A 19843-nucleotide genomic window follows, 5' to 3' on the forward strand; every position below is an offset into this window, starting at 1 on the left:
CCCGGCAGCGCGGGGCAGCCCCGGGTAACGGGCGGAGCTGGGCGGGCCGCGCCGTCCCCGGGCGCTCCCGCCGCCCGCTCCCGGGGGACGTTACGGCCGCGCCGGCGCGTGTCGCGCGGGCTGCGGGCACGTTGCTGTCCCACCGACTTACCGAACAGTTTGATTTACCCGTCCCTGCCTCAGCTGAGCCCCAGGCCCCGCGCCGCACACACGCCCGGCCGTGTTGCCGTTCATTTCCCCCAAACTTTGCCGGTGAGTTAGGGCTAGGTTAGCTGCTTTTGTCCTCAGAGCACGTCTGGAGCCGCGGTGTTTGCCGCTCGTTTGTGCAGCGGGGATGTGAGGACAGTGTCACCCATTGGCTTTTTAATATTCCTACTCCTGCAAGTGGAGCAGCACAACAAACTACACTCTCGGCAAGTTTTTGGCTTTGCTTGCATGGTAGGGAACCATGGGCTCTTCTGTGCTGTAGAGATCCATCAAGCTGTTGTTGCTTTGGGTCCATCTTCAGACTCCTTAAAAGAACACACGTTTCTCTCTGTGAATAGGTGCAGTGTGATCTAGCTATCCGCAGCAAAGGCACTGGGTGGGGAAGGCTCTCACATCTAATGTTGGATTTGATACTGAGCCCATCATGTAAGTCCAAATCAGGTTTACATTGAGCTAGTGCCAGTGGGTAGTTTTCTGCTGCGCCGCAGTGTGATTGCTTGTTTGGTGGAATTTCTTCCTATCCTGCCTCCCAGTAGCATGCGATTTAACCTGAGGAGGGATGTAACACGAGCACAGTGAGCAGAATACCCTGTACACCTCTTACTAGTTACCTGTTTTCAAGCACTAAACTGAAAAGCTGTAGCTACCCGTTTGCTTTATCTGATGTGATGCTTTCTGTGTATTAGCGATCTTCCTTAAGGCTTCTTCTTGTCTCCAACATCTTTTGGGGATAGGCAGGAACATCTTCAAGGGCTTAGCAAACTAATGCTGTCTACCTGAAAAGAAAGCAATACTTGTAAGTGATGTGAGCCTATGTGACTATCTGAGCTGAATTCCCACTTATTTTCCTTTTTCTTTCTGTGACAAATATGCCTTCCTGGAAAGATGCTAGAAGACAGCATTTCTTTTATCAGATCATGACATCTTTAAAATCTCCTTAAACTAATAATAACAGTTACCGGATGCTGCCAATAAAGTGCAAATAGACAATAGACATTTACAGGCTGTAAGCCTAACCTCCTAATTAAATGAGGCATGCTTTGCTGCTTAAAGACCTTCTGGTTGCTGTATATCAGTTCTGAAACTCTGTCACTGTCTGATCACATGAGTACTTCTTCTTTTGAAATCAGTTGGCTTCAGAAGCAACCTGCTCTAGTTCCTGACGTGAGACATATCACCCAGTATAACTTGTGTTTGTTTTTTGAACCCATGAAATGTTACTAATAAAACTTCTCTCCTGGCAAAAGTGAGCCACACTCTAGTTCTTAATAAATAGATAAGGGAAGGGAAGAAAAGACATTTTAAAAAGAGAAGAAAAGGGAAAAAAAAAAAAAAAGAAAAAAAAGAAAGAAAATCTATTGTTTCCTTGGGTTTTGTTTCAGATGCCTTCAGTTCTTCCTCTGACACTGGCCTGCTTGGATGCTTTGATGTATAGAGAAGGGGTAATAAGTTCTGGTAGCAGTTTCAGTGTCATCTTCTGGTCAAGCTTTTCATGTACAGTAGTCTCATAAATACTCCAAAGCTAGAATATTCAAACAGTGCATTAGTTGCTTGCATGAAAGCTTTTCCTTGTATGACTTGTATATCCTTTGAACTGAAGCTAATAGAGTTACACTGCAGTATCCAACTGTACCAAATATAGATTCCAGGGATTTTCTAAGGACTTTTAGCAGGATTTTGCTGCTTTCACTGACTCTTTTGCTAACTCTGTAACCCTCTGCATGACAAGACTAATGGTGTAAGGTAGGCTGGGTTTTTTTGAAAAATTCTGAAACCGAATGACAGAATTCATGCTTATGTTGCTCAGTGCTTTTTCATTCTAGAAGATTCTTACTTTGAAAAGAAAATACTTAGCAATCAAATTTGTTGCTTTCACCAAGCTTTTCTGTTTTAATACAGAGAAGCCTTTGGGACCTGCTAAATGCTTTTTTTTGATGTTTTTGAACTGTAAATTGCCCGTTGCTTTGTGTTTTCCAGTGACGTATCCAGGTATATCAAATCCATGTGAATGGAATGGAGATCTTTCAGTTTGTGATTTCTCCTTTAATCTATAAACTTGCTCGTTCTGAGTAGAAGGGTTTTTTTAATTATTTTTCCCCCTTTCTATGTTTTCTTTTGGAGTGGTCTAGAGATTTGTAATCCAGGCAGTAATGAACAGCATGTTGTCAGGAATTAGGAAAGGCAGGATCCAAGTACCCTCAGTTGTGATAGGAAGACATTTAGATTTTGTCTTCTGATAATCCCAGAGTTATGCATCTTGCAAGTGTTTAAAACATCAAGTGACCTTAGCTCTCAAAAAATTAACTTTCTAAACCATCATCTGCAAGTAGGGTTGCCCTGTGCCATTCCATGTTTGTTGGCATGAATGGAAAAAGTCGTAGACTAGAAAGAGAAATCCTAGGTGTTCAGGGAGATTTCAGCTTGTGAAAATCATCTTTGTTCTTTGCCATCTCACAAAGCTTTGATGTCTGCTATGGGAATAGAGGGTAGAATTTGAATTCAGCTCTTCAAGATCGGTTACATTTAAACTAAATTAGGAATGTGGAGAGTAACCAAGGTGAAAAGAGGATAGAAAGTTTATCATATGAGAGTTGACTAAACGAGTTTAGCCCATATAGTCTAATAAAACTAATGACTATCTGAAAATACAACAGTAGAATAAAGAAAGAATGAAAAATTCTTCGTCAGAAGAAGAAAAGGTAAAGCACCTCTAAATATATTTCTAAATACTAGATAATTCTGAATACTAGAAAATGTTTACCAAACTCTGCCTGTTTCAATTCTGGGAACAAGACATCTTTTCTATAATGGTTTGTAAGATGATGGAAGGAATTACATAATGTGTTACCTGTGGCGGCATGAATTTGCAACTCATGATTCAGGATATGCCTTTTGAGCTTCAATTTTGAGGGGCTTAGATGTCTCTTATTACAAATGCCTGTGATAAATTGTATTCTCTCCACTTTACAAAGTGAAAAGATGGAACTTAAAAATGGAGAGAAAACAATAATAATAGTTTGTAATAGTTGTGTTTGTGCCCGTAGGAAACAGTACCTTGCTTTTAGAGGCATTTCTCTTCCAGATTAAAAATGTCAACTGAAGTATAGGGATGACTTATCTCGGGTTTCTAAATGTTAGACCACTGAGGACCCAGAGAAATAATTTCAAAATAAGTGGTTGCCAACTATGTTTTAAATAATTTAAAGGACAGATTCCTGAGTTTATTTTATGTGGTGATTTTCTTTTTTTTCTAATTTACTAGGTGTTAGAAGACTTAATAGGGCAAAGCATGCCAGATCAATTATTGCTTTATTGCTATGGATTAGACTCTTTTGTAGATGGTATTAGGAAGTTATTTCTCTTATAATCCAGATTTCATTTTTTGGAGTTCTTTTTTATTTTGTGTAAAGTGTTTTTTTTCATGTTGTTTTTGTTTTTTTTCCAAAGTTGCTTACATCGCTCTAGAACTATATCATCTTCTGCTTTAATTAATATTCTTAAAAAAAAAAAAAAAAAAAAAGTGCTCACGAATCTTTCCTTTCTGTCCTCTCCCAGCTTCTCTCTCACCCCTTAGCTAATGGGAATTTAGTTTTGTCTGAACTATGCAGTAAATAAAGAGCATAGTCTGTAAAACTTAGAGACACAGTAGTGAGACTGTGCTAAAGGCCACTAGTGATGGTACAATGTAGTATTACATGTTTAGTCAGCATAATTCTTGTGTTAAGTGTACTCAAAGCCGTTTATGTTCTTTTATCCATTCTTCTGTAATTGAATTTTTTTTGCATGTGTGCTGTAACAGAACAGAATGTTTTGGCCACTGTTGAAAGTTAAGTCTTTAGATATATTTCAGGACTTTATCAACCTTCAAGTTTAACCCAGTAAAATATATTGTGCTTTTGTTATGTTCTCAATAGCTCTAAATCAGTAAGCATTAATCTGCATTATTCTTTGGGGAGACTGGTAGTGCAATGGGAATTTCAATTGAGATAAAAGGCACCACTTCTGGCTCAAGCAATTCTTGAACCAGAAATTGCCAAAAGTTATTGTTAGACTATGCTGGGAAATGCTAGCACACACCTGCACATTTATTTTGCTGTTTTGGAGGCATCTGCTGCTGGTCACCACAAGATTCAGCATTCCGAGCTAGGACAACCTTTGGCTAAGTTAAGTGCAGTTAGTCTTACATATGTGCATAAAATAAATTCTGCACTATTTCATGGATTTCCTCATAGTTCACTACTTATGTTGTCTGACTGCTAAAACTTTGTTACCATTTCAGATAGTTTCATTGCTAATAGACAGAAAAGCCACTTCAAGAACAAACTTGTGCATGTGCTTCATATTATTAAGCTTTTCTGTAATTTTTGAAGGCTGAAAAGGCTATGTCTTTTTTTATCAAGCTCTGTTAATGATAAATATTTTGTATAACAAAATTTGGAAATCTTTTCTTAGTACCTACGGAAATGGGACCAACTGCAGTATTGTGTTGAAAGAAGATGTGCTTATTCTAGTAAACTATGTGTTGGCCTAACTTTGCACTGTTTTTACTGTTTATATGTGCAGCACTAAGTTAGTATTGTGACTTTCAAGTTCACTGTAATGTATTGTAACCTGAGCCATACTTCACTTGCATTCACTTCTAGAAAATTTTCAATGAAAAGATCTTGGATGAAATAAACACAAATAAATGATGGTTAGATATAGTACTTAAACCTTAAGAGACAAAGGCTCAGAAATGTTTAAATGAGTATCTGCCATCTTGGATTGTTATTTAATTATTTTAACATTCTAAACAATTAGCATTCCAATATGCTTTGACTTAAATTAGCTATTGAAGTAGTTAATTAGACTTCTTCACTAGTACTGTTGACAAACATTTTAATTAGCTTAGTAGGTTTCTAAAGACAGCACAAGTTCTTTTGTTGTGCTGCTTTCGTCTTTGAGGATAATTACACCCTTGTCTGTACTTCTCAACAAGCTACTTGCCAAGTCTGAGTATCTGAATTACTACTGTGTGTGCAGGAGGGTACATACATGAGATGTAATGGCAGGGGACTGGTAATATTTTAGCAATATTAGCATTTGTGCAAATGTCCGTTAAGGACTTGAACAAAAAATATCTTCCTGAAAGATTAGTTTTTACAGTAAGTATGAATAATAAACAATATGAAAGATGCTCATGCTTTTATTTTTGTCTGTGATATTTTCTTTTTTTTCCCCTCCTTTTTAGAACAAAAATATTCAGCCAGTTGAGCAGAGTTGACAGTGAAGCCTTTAATTTGGCATACAGTAAAGAGCTTTGTTCCAGCATAAAAGCCTGTAGCTCAAATGCCAGTGCCTTGCTGTAGTTATACTTCGTTATGCTGCTGACCTGGAAAGACCAAAGATGTGGAGAGGATGGGAGCTCATATAGTTATGTGGTTCTGCACAAGGCAGCAGGATTGGTATTGCAGTTGAGTTAACCTCTTGCTTTCATACGTGTGTTTGAACATAAGGAAGGGAAAAAGCCAAGTTAGCCTGTGCTGTCAATGACCTGCTGATCTACAGAAACAGCTTATCGAAACTTTGAATCAGTTCGATATGTTTGGAGCAAGTGGTAACAAGCTTCCCTGCAAAGCGTCTCAGCTCTGCAAAATACCGAGCTCCTTGTGGTTGTCAGCGCCTTTTATAAAGGCGCTCTCGTCCATCATGAGAGGGCTTTGCTGAAGAACCACCAGTCAGGGTGATACCTGAGATTTGATTTTCTTGAAGCTCATAGCTGTTCTAGGAGTTGTGTTTAGACTTCTACATGTTTTGCAAGAGAGAGTTTACCTCAAACCAGAGCCTTTTTTTCTTATTTCTTTCTTTTAAGAGATAGTTATGAATGTGAGCAAAAAAAAAAAAAAAAAAAAAAAAAAAAAGAGATAAATAAGTTTCCTAAAACTAACTTTAACTGTTGCATATAATAAATTGCATGAGTAAGGGAGGAAAAAAAAATAGGGCTGTAAAAGGATTAGTGGAACTAGCGTAACTGGAGATTTAAAAGGTGCAAGGAAGGAAAGACTGAAATTTGTCTTATTCCCATTGTAGAGAGTTTTTTATAATTTCAGCCACTTGAAGGTACTGAAGTAAGGCAACAAGCTGTATTTTGTGGGATGTTTGTGAACTACCTTATGAATGACACATAAGATCTTACATAGACATAAATGGTATGCAGGTGAAATAACATAATAGTAAAGATAGGAGTTTCTATAATATAAAGACAAAAAGAGGTTTTCCTTTTTAAAATATAAAAGCTATTATTTTTATTAAATAAGTTAGGTGGAATATATCTTGTTTGTTTCTTTTTGTTTTCAAGGTTTGGCTTGAGCAACAAGTTTGACACAGAATTTCCTTCTATTCTGACAGGGAAGGTAAGTGTGAGATTAAACTGTTCCTCTAGTTCAAAAGATACATTGCATCCAGTATTTTCAGTGCTACAAGGTGTATACCTTGGTGAAATGAAACAAAAATCCATTGCAGATGGGTACTGCACTGAAAATTAAGTAACTCTTAAATGAGCAGCCTGGTACAGGCCCCCCCCCCCTTTTTTTTATTTTTTTTTTTTTAGTACCTGAAAAATAAGTTGCAGTGATTTTTTTTTTTTTTTTTTCTGATTGATTTCTAAACACAGAAAAACTTGAAGTGGCACAATACTATTTTCTTCTAGCAATATACATGAAGTCAAGGCTCATTTACCCCTGTTTATAAATACCTGCAGTTTGTGCTGCTTGCAGTATGGATTCAATTACTTTAGATGCTAGATCTCTCTTTGCTTAATACCTGTCAAGCTTTAAGTTTATTTTTAGACCCTTCTTTGGAAGAAAAAATGTTTTCCATAGCTCTAAGGAACAAAATGTTATGGTGCTACATGTCAAACCTATAAATTATGTATTTTTTAGTATATATTCACCAATACAATTTTTTAATTTTCTGAAAAATTGCAATGGTCTTTTTTTCTTAAATCTCATTTTCTTTGTTCAATGCAGACTTAGTCCATAAATATTCATAGCAATTTATTCATGAAATTTTATAACACAATTATTGTCTTAAATGCTTTTTCATAATTGTATTTTTTTAGTTTTTTTTTATGTATGCTTTCTTTACGCTGTTTCACCCTAGTGTTTTTCTTTTGTTTCATTTTATATCTCCCCTGTGTATCTCTTCCTGCATTTGTGAGGAAGAAGGTACTTGGCTCTTACTACTGTCTGTAATGACATACCATAGAGCTTCACAAGTCTCTGCAGACTCTTGCTGTACCTGTCGAGTCATATTAACGATATACTGAAATGCAGCTGGATGGCATCTACTTGTTCTGGCAAATCTCTGTGTGTTTTGTTTATTTATGTATTTATTTTGTTTTCATCGCGGAGTATAATGATAAAATTCTCCAGTTGTGTTTGTCCAGCGTTGCTTCACACCAGTCCATCTGTAAAGTTTAGGGGATTTCTGGGTGTTAGAAACAGTCTATGAGTTCTGACATTGATTCAGCATCTCAGTGAAGTCAAATGGAAGAATACTACTGACACTGTAGTGTCTGATGTGAAGCCTGCTGGTGACCCCATATATATTTAATTGTCTTTAACTACTGCATGTCAAAGCTTTATTCTTTTCTAAGAAACTCTTTCTGATTACTGAAAAGCCATGAATGACTTTATGGTAATCTTTTGCCAGTTTTTTAATCAAGACATAGTTTCCTATAAATAATGCTTAAAAAATAGTCTAGCAGGAAATGTTAAAACTTAATTCATTTAAATAATTCAATTTCTCTCCATCTCTAAAAAGCTGGTGTCAGAGAGGGAAAAAACAAACAAAAACCAGCTCTTTTAATACAAACCTCAATACCTGTCATATTCCACCTTGAATGCCCTGCTGTTAAATGGACAGAAAGGAATTGGTTTTGACAATGTGTAGGAAAAGTTTAAATTAAGTTCAATTGACTGCTTAGACTTAATTTAGCAATGCTTCTGCCTGGCATTTCCCTTTCTTGTCCGATGCACCTAATCTGTGGCAGCATCAATCACGGAAAACATGAATTTTCTGTGTATAGTTGATATATAGTCTATAGCTGTGTATAGTCTCTCCACTTGCTGCCATTCGCACGGTGTGATCAAGGACATTAAAGCCAGGCTTGTGGGCAATTGGGGTTTTTTAATGCTTGCTTGAACTGCAAGCAATGAATAATTTGCTGCTTCTACTGGTTATTGCAGTCAATTGCATTTATCCCTACTGAAAATGAAAACTCGGTCAGTTTGTTCCAGTAAGAAAGTATTTATCAAATACCCTATAAATAATTCACAATGCAAAGTTATAGTCAGCTGGTGCAGCACTTCCAGAATTTCTGCTTTTCTCTTACAAATCACAGTGTATGCACAGCACAGTGACTGTTTACATTGAGTACTATTTTTAGATTAAAATGATTACAGTAAACTTGCATTAATACATTACTAGAATTAAGCAATTTCATACTTTTTTTCAGAATGTACCTGTAAAATACATTAAATTATCAGTGTGCATTAATATTGCTAATATATCCCATCTGCTAATGGAGTGGAAAAGGTGAAGCCATTAGGTGTGATTGATAAATAATTCTGTGGCACTGTTTTCTTTTTAATTATCGGTCTGGATGAAAATAAATAAAACTAGCTGCACTTTTCTTCCAGAAATATTCTTTTGATTTATAGCACTGTATGGCCTAAGGAAACTTAAGCTACCTGACCCTCAGTTTACCCATCTACACAGGGACTACAATATACCTTGCAGTAAACTGTCTTATGAAATATTTTTCTTTCCCCATTCATCTCACATATCCTATCATCTCCCTATTTTTACAGATTCTGGGTCATTATTTTAGATAGGTTGTTTGCAGCTATGGCGTGTGTAAGGACATCTTAAATATTTAAGTGAGATACTTGTTCCTTTTGAGGGAGAGAGCTGGATGCATATATTTGAGGAAATTATATAGACAATAAAACCATAAAGGAAAGGAAAATAACAGGTAGGCCAGATATTGGGTCCAATTAATTCATTTAGATTACCTTGATATTTATTTTGCCAGATGAGAAACAAGCTTCAACTGACTTAAAAAGACAGAGGTGGGCTTTGAAATAATTCATTATTTAAAAATACATCTTATAAGAAAAGATTTTACTTGCACTTAACGCTGAGGTAGTATTTACCCTGGAATAATGTGATTGGACTGGGACAGATTTAAATTCTGGGTAAATTTAAATTCTAAATACTACATTTTTTCAGGGTTATTATTTTGAAATAAGCATTTAAAATAGACTTTTAAAACGACTTTATTCATACCTCTGCTGAAGTGAAGCCTATCTTCTAGTTCTAAAACTTTAAGAAGTTTATTCACTATCCTGAATTTTAGCCATGCTTAAAAAATATACTCCTTATGGTGTTTGGCACAAAGTACAAACTGCTTCAGGTAACAAGAAAATGATGGAGCCAGTGAACCTTAAGGAAGAAAGCGGAGTTTCCGGCCCAGACCTTAAAACATTAAGGGTCCCATACAGAGATTAGTGTGCGGTGCAGGGAAGTGAAAGCCATAAATGTATTCTTGGTATTGTGATCCCATTGGCACATGTGATTGATAGGGTTTGTGATCATGATGATTGGAGGAGGAAGATCAGGCCTGCTGGGCTTTACTCCCTCTCTTCCTGTGTTTGCAGATTCTCTTGCATCCTGTTGTAAAAAACTGTGACACTCCCTCCTCTCCTTTTATGTTTTGGAGGCTTTATTTTTTTTTTTTACTTAAAGACCTGAAAGGAGCTAATGTCTCTTTACAAGGTGTACTGCACAGCCAGAAGCTATATACTTATCTCTTTTTTTTCAAGACCCAAACAGATTCTCTCCAAGTGTCTTTCTGAAATTATTTGAACTCAGACTTTCTTAGTGCCCTTTCTATGCACAGGAAATGCTGTTAAATGCCCATTGTTTATTTGAAATATTTTGGTCATTTTATATTATTGCTTCAATATCTCTTGCTGCAGCAGTGGCAAGGCCAGAAATCAATAAACCTCATGGGCAACAATTTTGAGTAGCGTATTAGTGCAGTATTTTATTTAAAGATATTCTGTCCTTTGTCACTCACTAACAATAGTTGCTTAACTGCTATGAAGCTATAAACTGAGAGGAACAAAATCCTGCTTTTCTCTTCTTTATCTCCAAAATGTTCCATATCTTGGTCACTGGCACCTTAAGTTTTAGATTAAGATGTCACAGAAATATTGACTGTGTTTAGGTTTCAAAAAGAGGAGAAAATATATGCATAATTTTGGTCAAAGCTAAGTCAATTAAATCAAGATTTTGTACTCTTAAGTTGTTTCATCTTGAAGCTCAGAGTTGCTGCTGCTTTAAAGCATTTGTGAAGTGGCACAGAAGTGGCACTTTCATAGTACTATTATTGTAACCATTGCACCAAAATACCTGAAGTGCAAATGTCTTTGCTGTTTGGTGACACCCAAAATGCATTTCCCATACCACTCTATGTGTGAATGAGAGTACTTTAATGATGTTCTTATAGAGTAGCATCAAACTGTTGTCCTAAAGTGAAGAATCATTCTTCTAAAAGACAGAAACGGGAAATTTTATCATGCCACTTTCTGCCCTCTGAGATCTAAGACTCCAGCTGAATTCTTTTCATGTTGGATGTTGACACTGATAACGAAGTTTCTGCACGTTAGGCCGTGTGCTGTGCAGCTCCATTCTTTTGGGTAGGTTTGCACAGCTGTATTGGGGTGGTGGGGGGTGTTGTCAAGGTCCAGCACACTATGTGGCTAATAAAAAAGGGAATGTTCTCTTTTCCTAGTGGAATTTATTGCACAAGTACTAATGGTATTTAAAAAGGCCTTATTTTTGTCTTTAAAACAAACAGGATGATCTATGTACAAATTTCAAGGGCCTTATCAAAGAAGGTGCCATTTGTATATATCTAAATGTTAAAAACAGAGCCATGCGTAAACTTCCTTAAAAGCCAAGAATGCTCATTTGTCAACACACACAATCCCAATTTGCTTGGAAGCAGATCTGCCCTCGGGAACTGCTCGGTGTTCCTCATACTGCAGACCACCACCAACCCAAACTTTACTACAAAATTTGTCCTCGCAGCAGAGACAAAGTGATCTTATTCACATATGTGTGAGATTTGTAGTATGCTACATAGAAGAGAGGGCTTTTGCAAAGAGACCTGTAAACCTTTGTTTCAGACGCATGCAAGTACAGGCTTGTTTTCCATAGATTACAGCAGAATTATTTTCTAATTATTCTAAATGGCCCAATACATGGGATTTTGCTATTTTCTCAATTTGAGTTGAACTTTTAAAGTTTACACACACATATATATATATTCTTTTATATATATATATATATTCTTTTACTAACCCAAATAAAACTTCTGATATAAAATACATTTAAATAGCGATGTTCCAATCAGTCCAAAGTGAGCTTTTGAATTTGCTCTACTTTGTATATGCAAAAGGAGTTTTAAAGAAGTGTTTTAAGTATTAGAAAAAAAAAGCTCCATGATATGTGTTGCATTATATTTTTAATTATCTTCTTCCCTCCCTCCCCATCTCTTCCTCCCCCCCAAAAATTTTGAAATCCTTGCTATGTACTTAATCCTGCTATTAAGTAATCATTATGTTAATTGATGTTCTTATGTTACTAACTGTAGACCTAGCTTGTATACAAACTCGAATGACCTCTGACTTTGTGTTGTACGATGATCTGAATAGCCAGGAAGCAGATGCAGTTATTTAATCCCTTTTCTGACGTGTTTTAAAGAATTTAGCCCTTGTGACTAGGTGAAGATATTCGGATCGGGTACTGTTGACTTCCTGTCCCCTGCTCTTGCTCTTTTGGTGAAAGGTGTCCTTGTCATTATTGGCTTTTTCTCTTACTTGTTTGCATAGTCAAATGAGTTGAGCTGGGTTGCAGGAACTGTGTAATAGTTGCATGGTTTAGAATGCGGATTTTGACTTTTCTAATTCCTTGTCCTAATGTGACAAACAGTTAGGAAAGAAACTTTTTTTTTTTTTTAAATTGTTTCACCTATTGTTTCTAGAAGTTGGGTACAAGTGACGCAATCCAGAGTTTCAATTCACAAAGCAGCATAAAGTTCAGAGTATTGCCTTGGGTGCAAGCTATGATGCCATGAGTCCATATGTGATTTGTCACGTGCAAGTTACTTGGATCGTTTGTGCAGAGCTGATGTTCTCTGTGGAGTGTGAACACAGGATGTGCTTAGACTGCTTCTCGGTACTGAGTCTGGTAGCTCTTCTGTAGAGCGTGAGGGATTTGGGGCATATGGATGGTTAAATGCTCTCATTCTTTTATAAGAAACATGCTGCCATTGGAGAAGCTTATATCTGACAGAAAAAGCAGTTTCCCACTGTGAATCTGCAGTGGCTATATATAGAAAATGTTATTTTGAGCAAGCTTTTCTGAATATTTCTTCACGTAAAGAAGTTGTTTATCAAGGCATATTTTTAAAATTGAGAACTTACTAGATAAAATGACAAAACCATGATGTCAGATATTGTCTAATTTACTCAAAGAAAAAGCTTCCCAGAATGATTAGTAATTTTGTTAAGATAACCTGTATGTTTGCACAGGAATTCTGCAAAATGACAGTGTATGTTTTTAGGGTGCCTCTGCCCTTTGGAGGTTATTGTGCAGCTGGTGGGATGGGTGCAAGAGAGCTCTGTGCTTACACCTTATCCACTGCCATCAGAGTCGAGTGTCAGAACTCCAGCTGGTTATAAAGAGGCCTTTGCACTAAATTACGGGATGATAACCTGAAACACCTGAGCTTGTGCTTCTTGCTGCCTCTTCTAGAAAGGTGGTAGCAAGCAAATCAGGGCACTCTCATCTTAAACTATCCCGGCTGTTTGTCTGTTTGTTCAGCTGACGCAAACCAGTATCTGCACCCGGCCCTTCTTCAAATGCATGGATTTTAGGACACCCTGTATAGCCCCTTCTAAAACTGAGATCCATTTAAGTATTTCAGATTAAATGCTTGTAGAGTAAGGCATCCATCCTTCCCAGTCAGGTAGTGTTAGCATAGTGTTAGCCTAGGCAATGTTGACTCTTTTGGCATTTGATGTCACCGTGCTGTAAAAGCAAATCAACTGGACTAGAACTCACTAAATGGAATCAGTCAGTCCTGCACACCTAATCCACAGGATGCTGTGCCGATAGGTTTTGTTCATAGTCCTGAACAAGATGCACTTAATTCTGAAAGGTAATCAGTGTTTGCCGTTCTTGGTTTCAGGAGGGAGACATGCTGAAGTTAGGCAATATGTTGTTGGGGACCATTGCCATGAATTACTCGTGAGCAGAGGTCCACCCTTACCCCAGGTTCACTATAGGCTGCACTGCTGTGCAGCTAGATTTGGACCGTGTTTTCCTTTTTCCGATATGACACAACACAGCCTTTTTACTACAAAGCTGCCTGCCTTCCCCTGTAGATCAGATATCTTTCATTCTTCTTTGTTTTTGTTCTTTTTTTCTTGTCAGCATTGCCAGTGCATAAGTTGCATGGCTGTGTCCTACTTCCAGTTTTGTTTGGAGCTGTTACATTAGCAGGAGGATTGATTTATTAATGATGCAATAAATATGGATAAAACTCTTCATTTAAGTTACTATATTTAGCTTTTTAATTTTTTTTTTTTTTTTTTTTTTTTTTTTTTTTTTTTTTTTTTTTNAAAACATGCACAATAATTGAATTAACTACAGGAAAGCACCTTTTCATGATAACTGCCTGACCAGTGTTTTGGAAGATTGGACCATATTGTATAATGATATTATGTTTCACTTACTGTAAATCAGCAAAAGCCAATTATCAAGAAAATCCTCTGTAAAGGTTTTCGATTGAAGTTAAGGACTTCTGTTGCAGGTTGCCCCAGAAGAATTCAAGACCAGCATCAGTCGTGTGAACTCATGTTTAAGAAAGAACCTTCCTATTAATGTAAAATGGCTACTCTGTGGCTGTCTGTGCTGCTGCTGCACACTGGGCTGTAGCCTGTGGCCTGTAGTTTGTCTTAACAAAAGAGTGAGTACATATTTAATTCTATTATATATAATTGGTCTTTTTCATTCTTTTGCGGTTACTGGTAACATTAAAGTTTAATAACATCTTCCCCATTTGAAAACAGTTTCCTCTGTCTCATTTGCATTCAACTTATTCTGTTTCTCTAGATTTTACCGTAGAAAAATAGGTTTGTTAATGAAGTAAACGATGCACAATTGCCAATTGACCGGTGATCTAGGTATAGCTAATCCGATCTCAGCTTGAGGAACATGATGAAGAATATGATACCCTGAGCATTCAGGATCTATGAAGCTGTAGCAATTGTAATAAATGAGCGTGGAACAGATGTTCAAAAGTTCCCCTAACTGAATTGAAAATTACCCGTGTGTTTTTCTCAGAAATACTTTTTTTCTGAAAGTAATAACTTTGTATGTGCTATAATAGTTCTGAACTGTGATTTATTTGACACATTTCATTGTTCTTTTTCTATTAATATCAGAGTTTCAAATTTTTAATTCTGAGTGTTAGAATTTCTCTTTATTTTGTCAACTCTGTTGAAGATGTTTATTGGGCCCAAAATAATAATCTTGTAAGACATTTTAACAAGATCAAGTAAACACGATCTTAATTACCTTTATTGCTTACATTTAGAATTGGTTTATCACAGTGATAAGCATGGTGGAAAACTGTGAATTAGAAACAGTGTAAAAATATTCTTTGCAGTTAAACAGTTTGTGCTACTTGAGCCATAACATTTTACTTATCCGAAACTGCAAACAGTAATAGCATGCAAGGTTGTAGCAGAATTATAATTCTCAAGAGTATAAAAAGATAGGTATTGAGCAGGATTTGGGAGGCTGACGGTACTATTTTGGATGTACTTGTATATGTGTATGGATGTGCACACATGCACATATAGAAAACCATCAAAAAGGCTTGTTTTGTTATTCTCACATCCAAACTAACTTTGCTGTCATTGGGCAGCACTGTAGTATGCACAGACATTATGTGGTGCATTGCTAAGACCAATATTGGAATCGACCTGTCATTAAAAATATTTTAAGAATTCGGAAGATCCACAGAAAAACAGCAAAATGGCTTGGAAAAATTGAGAATGTTTCTATTCAGCTCATTGAATGCTGCATTGAAAAATAATTTAATCACTGTAAGAGTAGCTTGTATAAGAAGGTTCTTGATTTTCTCATCTAGCAAAAACTGACATTACAAGATCCAAAGGCTGGAATATGAAAGTTGTCTGGAACACAAAACATGTACATTTTAACTCTGAGGATAGCTGTTGTCACTGAGAAAAAAATCCATTTACAAGGAAGTGGTGATTTCTCTACCACTAAATCTTTGAGTCAGGTTCTTTGTATATTTCAAAGTAAAGATGGTTTTGCTCACTTTCCGTTATTAGTTTGAACAAATTGATTGATGGACACTATTCAAAATACTAAATCCAGAAGGTCCTATAATAATTGAAAGAGCATTTGGGAAGTTCTATTGCTAAATTAACAAACAAAAAAAGTTTTCTTTTTCTTAAGAAGATCAGATGTTGAGAAATTGGTAGTTGACGTGGTAGGACTTGCATTTTCAGTTTTTATTGCTTGTTTCTGCTTTTATAAAACTGATTTATTTTAGATAAATCTTAAGCCAGAAACATAATAATAAAGCTCTTCTGGATGAGGCTGGCTACGGAACCATTTATAATACAGTTTTGACTTACTTTTTAGACTAGAAGATCAATTCAGAAGTTGTTAGAATGGGAAAATAACAGACTATATCATAAGGTAAGAAAAGTTAGAGTGCTTATTTTCTTCAGTTTTAAGAATAGTAAGTTCTTTGCATAATTGGCTTAGGAATTTTACTGTCCTGTTATAATTTCATACTTTTTATCCAGTCCTGATCTTAAACCTTAGTGTCCAGATGCTAACAATTTGGAATATGCTTATGTTATATAGTTCACTTAAAATAATACTGTATCACATTAATCCCCTGATAATTATATTTTCTTAGCTTGGTTTGCACTGGAAGCTGAGTAAAAGGAAATGCGAAACTAGCAATATGATGGAATATGTAAGTATTATTTCTGTAGCTTGTGTGGTATTCAGCATTACTGTGATTTTATAGAGCAAGTCCTTAACTTCCTTGGTTCTTACCTGCCTGAAAAATCTCTCAGAAAAATGCGCAGTGTTGCTTGGCATATACCTGCTAAGGCAGCTCATGATGAGAGGAGCCGTGGCAGCTATTGCAACTCAGAAAAGGTGATTGCTAATGTATTTTTCTCTTCATAGCAGTTCTACATTTGCATTACAAGTAAACTTATCTTGATCTGTAATTTGAAATGGGGGTGAGCCACTGCAACTTCATGCTTTGCTGTAGTTCCCACACCAGTCTGAAGGCTCTTAACACTTGCTAACTACTGATAGATCAGTATTTGAGACAGAATATTCATTTAGGAAAGCAGAATTTGAAGTATTTCTGTTGTCCTTCTGCTATCCCATGCATTTTCATGTATAGCCATAAAGGATTCCTAGACTTGAAAAGTAGTAGTCACTCCCAAAAAGTCAAGCATGTGTATTTCTAAATGACTGAAATATCTTTTGTTATTCAAGGGAACTTGGCTTTCCTAAAGAATATCTCAGATATGTTTAGTCTTACCTACTAGATAATTTTGCATGGAAATTGTGCTAAAGGTTTGAGCACTTACTGTGTTCTGTTCTTATCTTTTTCCCTTTTTCAACAGGTAATATTGATAGAATTCTTACCAAAATATCCCATATTTCGACCTGACTGAGGAACAGCGTTTGGTCTTTCATGTTACCTGTCATTTTCTACCCTTAGTGCCTTGTAGATGATTTTGGAAAGAAGATGGTCTACTTTGCTGTGATTTAAAATGTTCTTCAGTAGAATATCTTCCTTGCTATGTTACTTTCTTTTGTTTAAGAAGAGAACAATTTGCACATTTTTTTTATGTTAAATGAAGCTTCTATGTTGCACTCTGAATTTTAACATTAACAATAACTGATATAGTTGCCACTAGGGACCTAACATCAGTGCTGCTTAAACTTGTTCTGAGCATGCTGCCTTATTAATTTCTATATTTGCTGTCCTTAAACATATATCCTAATGCCATTTCATACTGTATTTCATTCTAAATGTCGCATTCCTGTAAATCCTCAGTAGAAACATCCAGGTAAGCTTCTAATAGTAATGATTTTAGTATAACTTGCTTGCATAGGACTTGCAGTTGACAGCACTGGTTTTGTCCTGCACTTTGCAATATCATCATTTACATTAAGGGGGTAATTATTTTGCCCGCTATGGATTTGTAAATATTGACCCTTTGCATAAGGTAAAGTGTGGTATGCCAAGGTTTACAGAATGTAATATAGCTCGTGTTATTCCATTGCCAATAATTCTACATAGTTTTATTCATTACATTTGTTAGCATCCCTCTGATTGTATAGACCCATTCACATGCTGGTTTTATGGTAAAGCCATAATGAGTTTGTACATGCAATCAGATGTGTAGGGCTCAGTTGCACTTTTTTTAGTAAATGAACAGAAGTTGCATAACATTTCTGTTTTTTTTTCTTCTTTTAATTTCAGGTATCATTTATAGTACCTGAAATAAGAACCTTAAATACTGTTCATCTTTGAAAAAATCACATTTGTGATGTAGACAGCAGCTGCTATTATCAAAATATCCCAAAACTTCTTTTTAAACTATGCTTGTATGAATGTTAGTATGGATTTTTTTTAAGGACAAATGTTCCATAATTGGATTACCTTCATTATTAAGGGAGAAATGGACCTAAGTAGTAGTGAATCCTTTCTAGTGTAGATAAATTTTACGTAAATCAGAGTAGCATTCCAGAATGTGCTGATGGGAGGAAGTTGGATGAATCAGTTGGATGTATTCATGCATGTTTTGGTGAGTGGCATTCAAGCACTGTCTGCATAGCCAGAAATGGCTTGGAATTCACAAGTAGTTTTGGACTTTTCGATGTTTGCCTTATCTTGGAAAGGGAAATAATTGTAGAAAGATTTTTCTGAACATCTGACATAAGCAGTTGGTAATAGTAAGTGATAAAAAATAATGCAAGATCCCTTCCTTTTCTAATTAGAAATAAGAAGCAAAAGAAAACAACACCTGACTTTGTGTCTATAAGTTGTGATGAATATCATTGTAAATGTCCAGGAGTTTCTTTGCAGCAACCAAACTCTTTGACACCAGCTGATTTTTTTTTTTCAGTTTTATGCTGATTTAGGATTTCCCCTGCGTGTGCTTACACGTTTTTAGTATGCAATATTGTATTAAAACAAAGTGTTTGTAAATGTCTAGCCTTCCAATAGCTGTGCAAACCAAGATTTCTAGTGCAAGTGTTTAGGGAAGACCAGTTTTATTCAAGCTGTTCTGAATTACTCTACAATTATAGAGTGAGAACAAGACAGCTGAGGAATGTCAGACTCCAGAGCTTGCACTAGTTTCTAATCCAACTGATGTTTCAGACTCTGAAATCTGTATGCTTAGTGCAAAAGATTTATTCCACACTAGTAGAGTAACAGCTAGTGTTCAGTTGCATTCAAAACATAATTGGAAAAAAAAAAATTTAGATTTAATGCTAGCTACAGCCTGCAACTCAGACTTCCATCAGAACCATCTAGACTATTTCATCCACTCTTTTTTATCTTTTGGGAAGATTGTTAACCAACTGGAAGCAGAAAAGATGCTTTATAGTAGAAAAAGCACAGTGTAAACCAAAACAGAAATAGCTGATCCAATTCAATGTGTATTTCCTATACAAGTTCTTAGTCAGCAAGTGAAAGGATCTTAGCATAATTATATTTGCTACCTTAGATTGATGGAAGTTTCCTACTGTTGCACCAAAGCTCTGTTGTTAATCATTTTCTTTTTGTGCAAGAAAGTCAAAAAATATCAGCAAGACCTTATTTTTTGTTCTTTTATGTGACTACATTTTCAAAATATTCCTCTCAAGCTGAAAGACCAGGCAAGGCCGATGAGAGCTCTATTAATTACCAGGGTTGAATACCAAACACTTCATTGCTCTCACTGCTGACAGAGATTCTCTTCAGAGTCTGCTGACTTCATCGTATTCAAAATCTCTCCATCTGATTTGTTTTGTTTCTGTGAAATTCTGTGCCAGCCTGAGGAAAATATTGTAAGCTTTTCCATTTGAGCAGTACATCTCATAGCATATGAATTTTAAAAGTTTACATTTAAGCGCATAAATTCTGTAAATGTTACTTTATGTTCAATTATGAACTATATAATCTTCAACACATGAAAGGGTCTCTTCTCTTGGTGTTTTAATAGGCATCTAGACTTGTGGCCATAAACCAACTCATAAAGAGTATATGAGCCAAAACAGCAATTTTTAGCAAAAATCCATATTTTAGTAAGTAGATTTAAAATAAAAATGCACAACCAGCATGCAATACTATTTGCAATTGAGAGTCGCGGGTTCCGTAGTTCACTTAAAAGATGCAGACAGCTGCAAGTACTGCTGCAAACTCTGTGCACTGTGTTCTGCCTACAGGTTCTCTCTT

General features: G+C 36.1%; 1 protein-coding gene across 1 annotated transcript in view; it reads left to right on the forward strand.

Annotated features, from left to right (window-relative positions):
- CHIC1 (cysteine rich hydrophobic domain 1) overlaps nucleotides 1–19031 on the forward strand; it is a 19412-nt gene extending 381 nt beyond the window's left edge. Inside the window, exons 2-7 of the mRNA XM_026038979.1 lie at nucleotides 1377–1388; nucleotides 6545–6599; nucleotides 14135–14290; nucleotides 16003–16059; nucleotides 16286–16345; nucleotides 17016–19031. Of these exons, the coding sequence (XP_025894764.1) occupies nucleotides 1377–1388; nucleotides 6545–6599; nucleotides 14135–14290; nucleotides 16003–16059; nucleotides 16286–16345; nucleotides 17016–17066 (391 nt within the window). The 3' untranslated portion in view covers nucleotides 17067–19031. The remainder of the gene's footprint in view (nucleotides 1–1376; nucleotides 1389–6544; nucleotides 6600–14134; nucleotides 14291–16002; nucleotides 16060–16285; nucleotides 16346–17015) is intronic.
- The last annotated feature ends 812 nt before the right edge of the window (nucleotides 19032–19843 follow it).

The sequence above is a fragment of the Nothoprocta perdicaria genome, unplaced genomic scaffold, assembly GCF_003342845.1.
Source record: "Nothoprocta perdicaria isolate Ctin4 unplaced genomic scaffold, notPer1 scaffold_22, whole genome shotgun sequence".
Classification (NCBI taxonomy): Eukaryota; Metazoa; Chordata; class Aves; order Tinamiformes; family Tinamidae; genus Nothoprocta; species Nothoprocta perdicaria.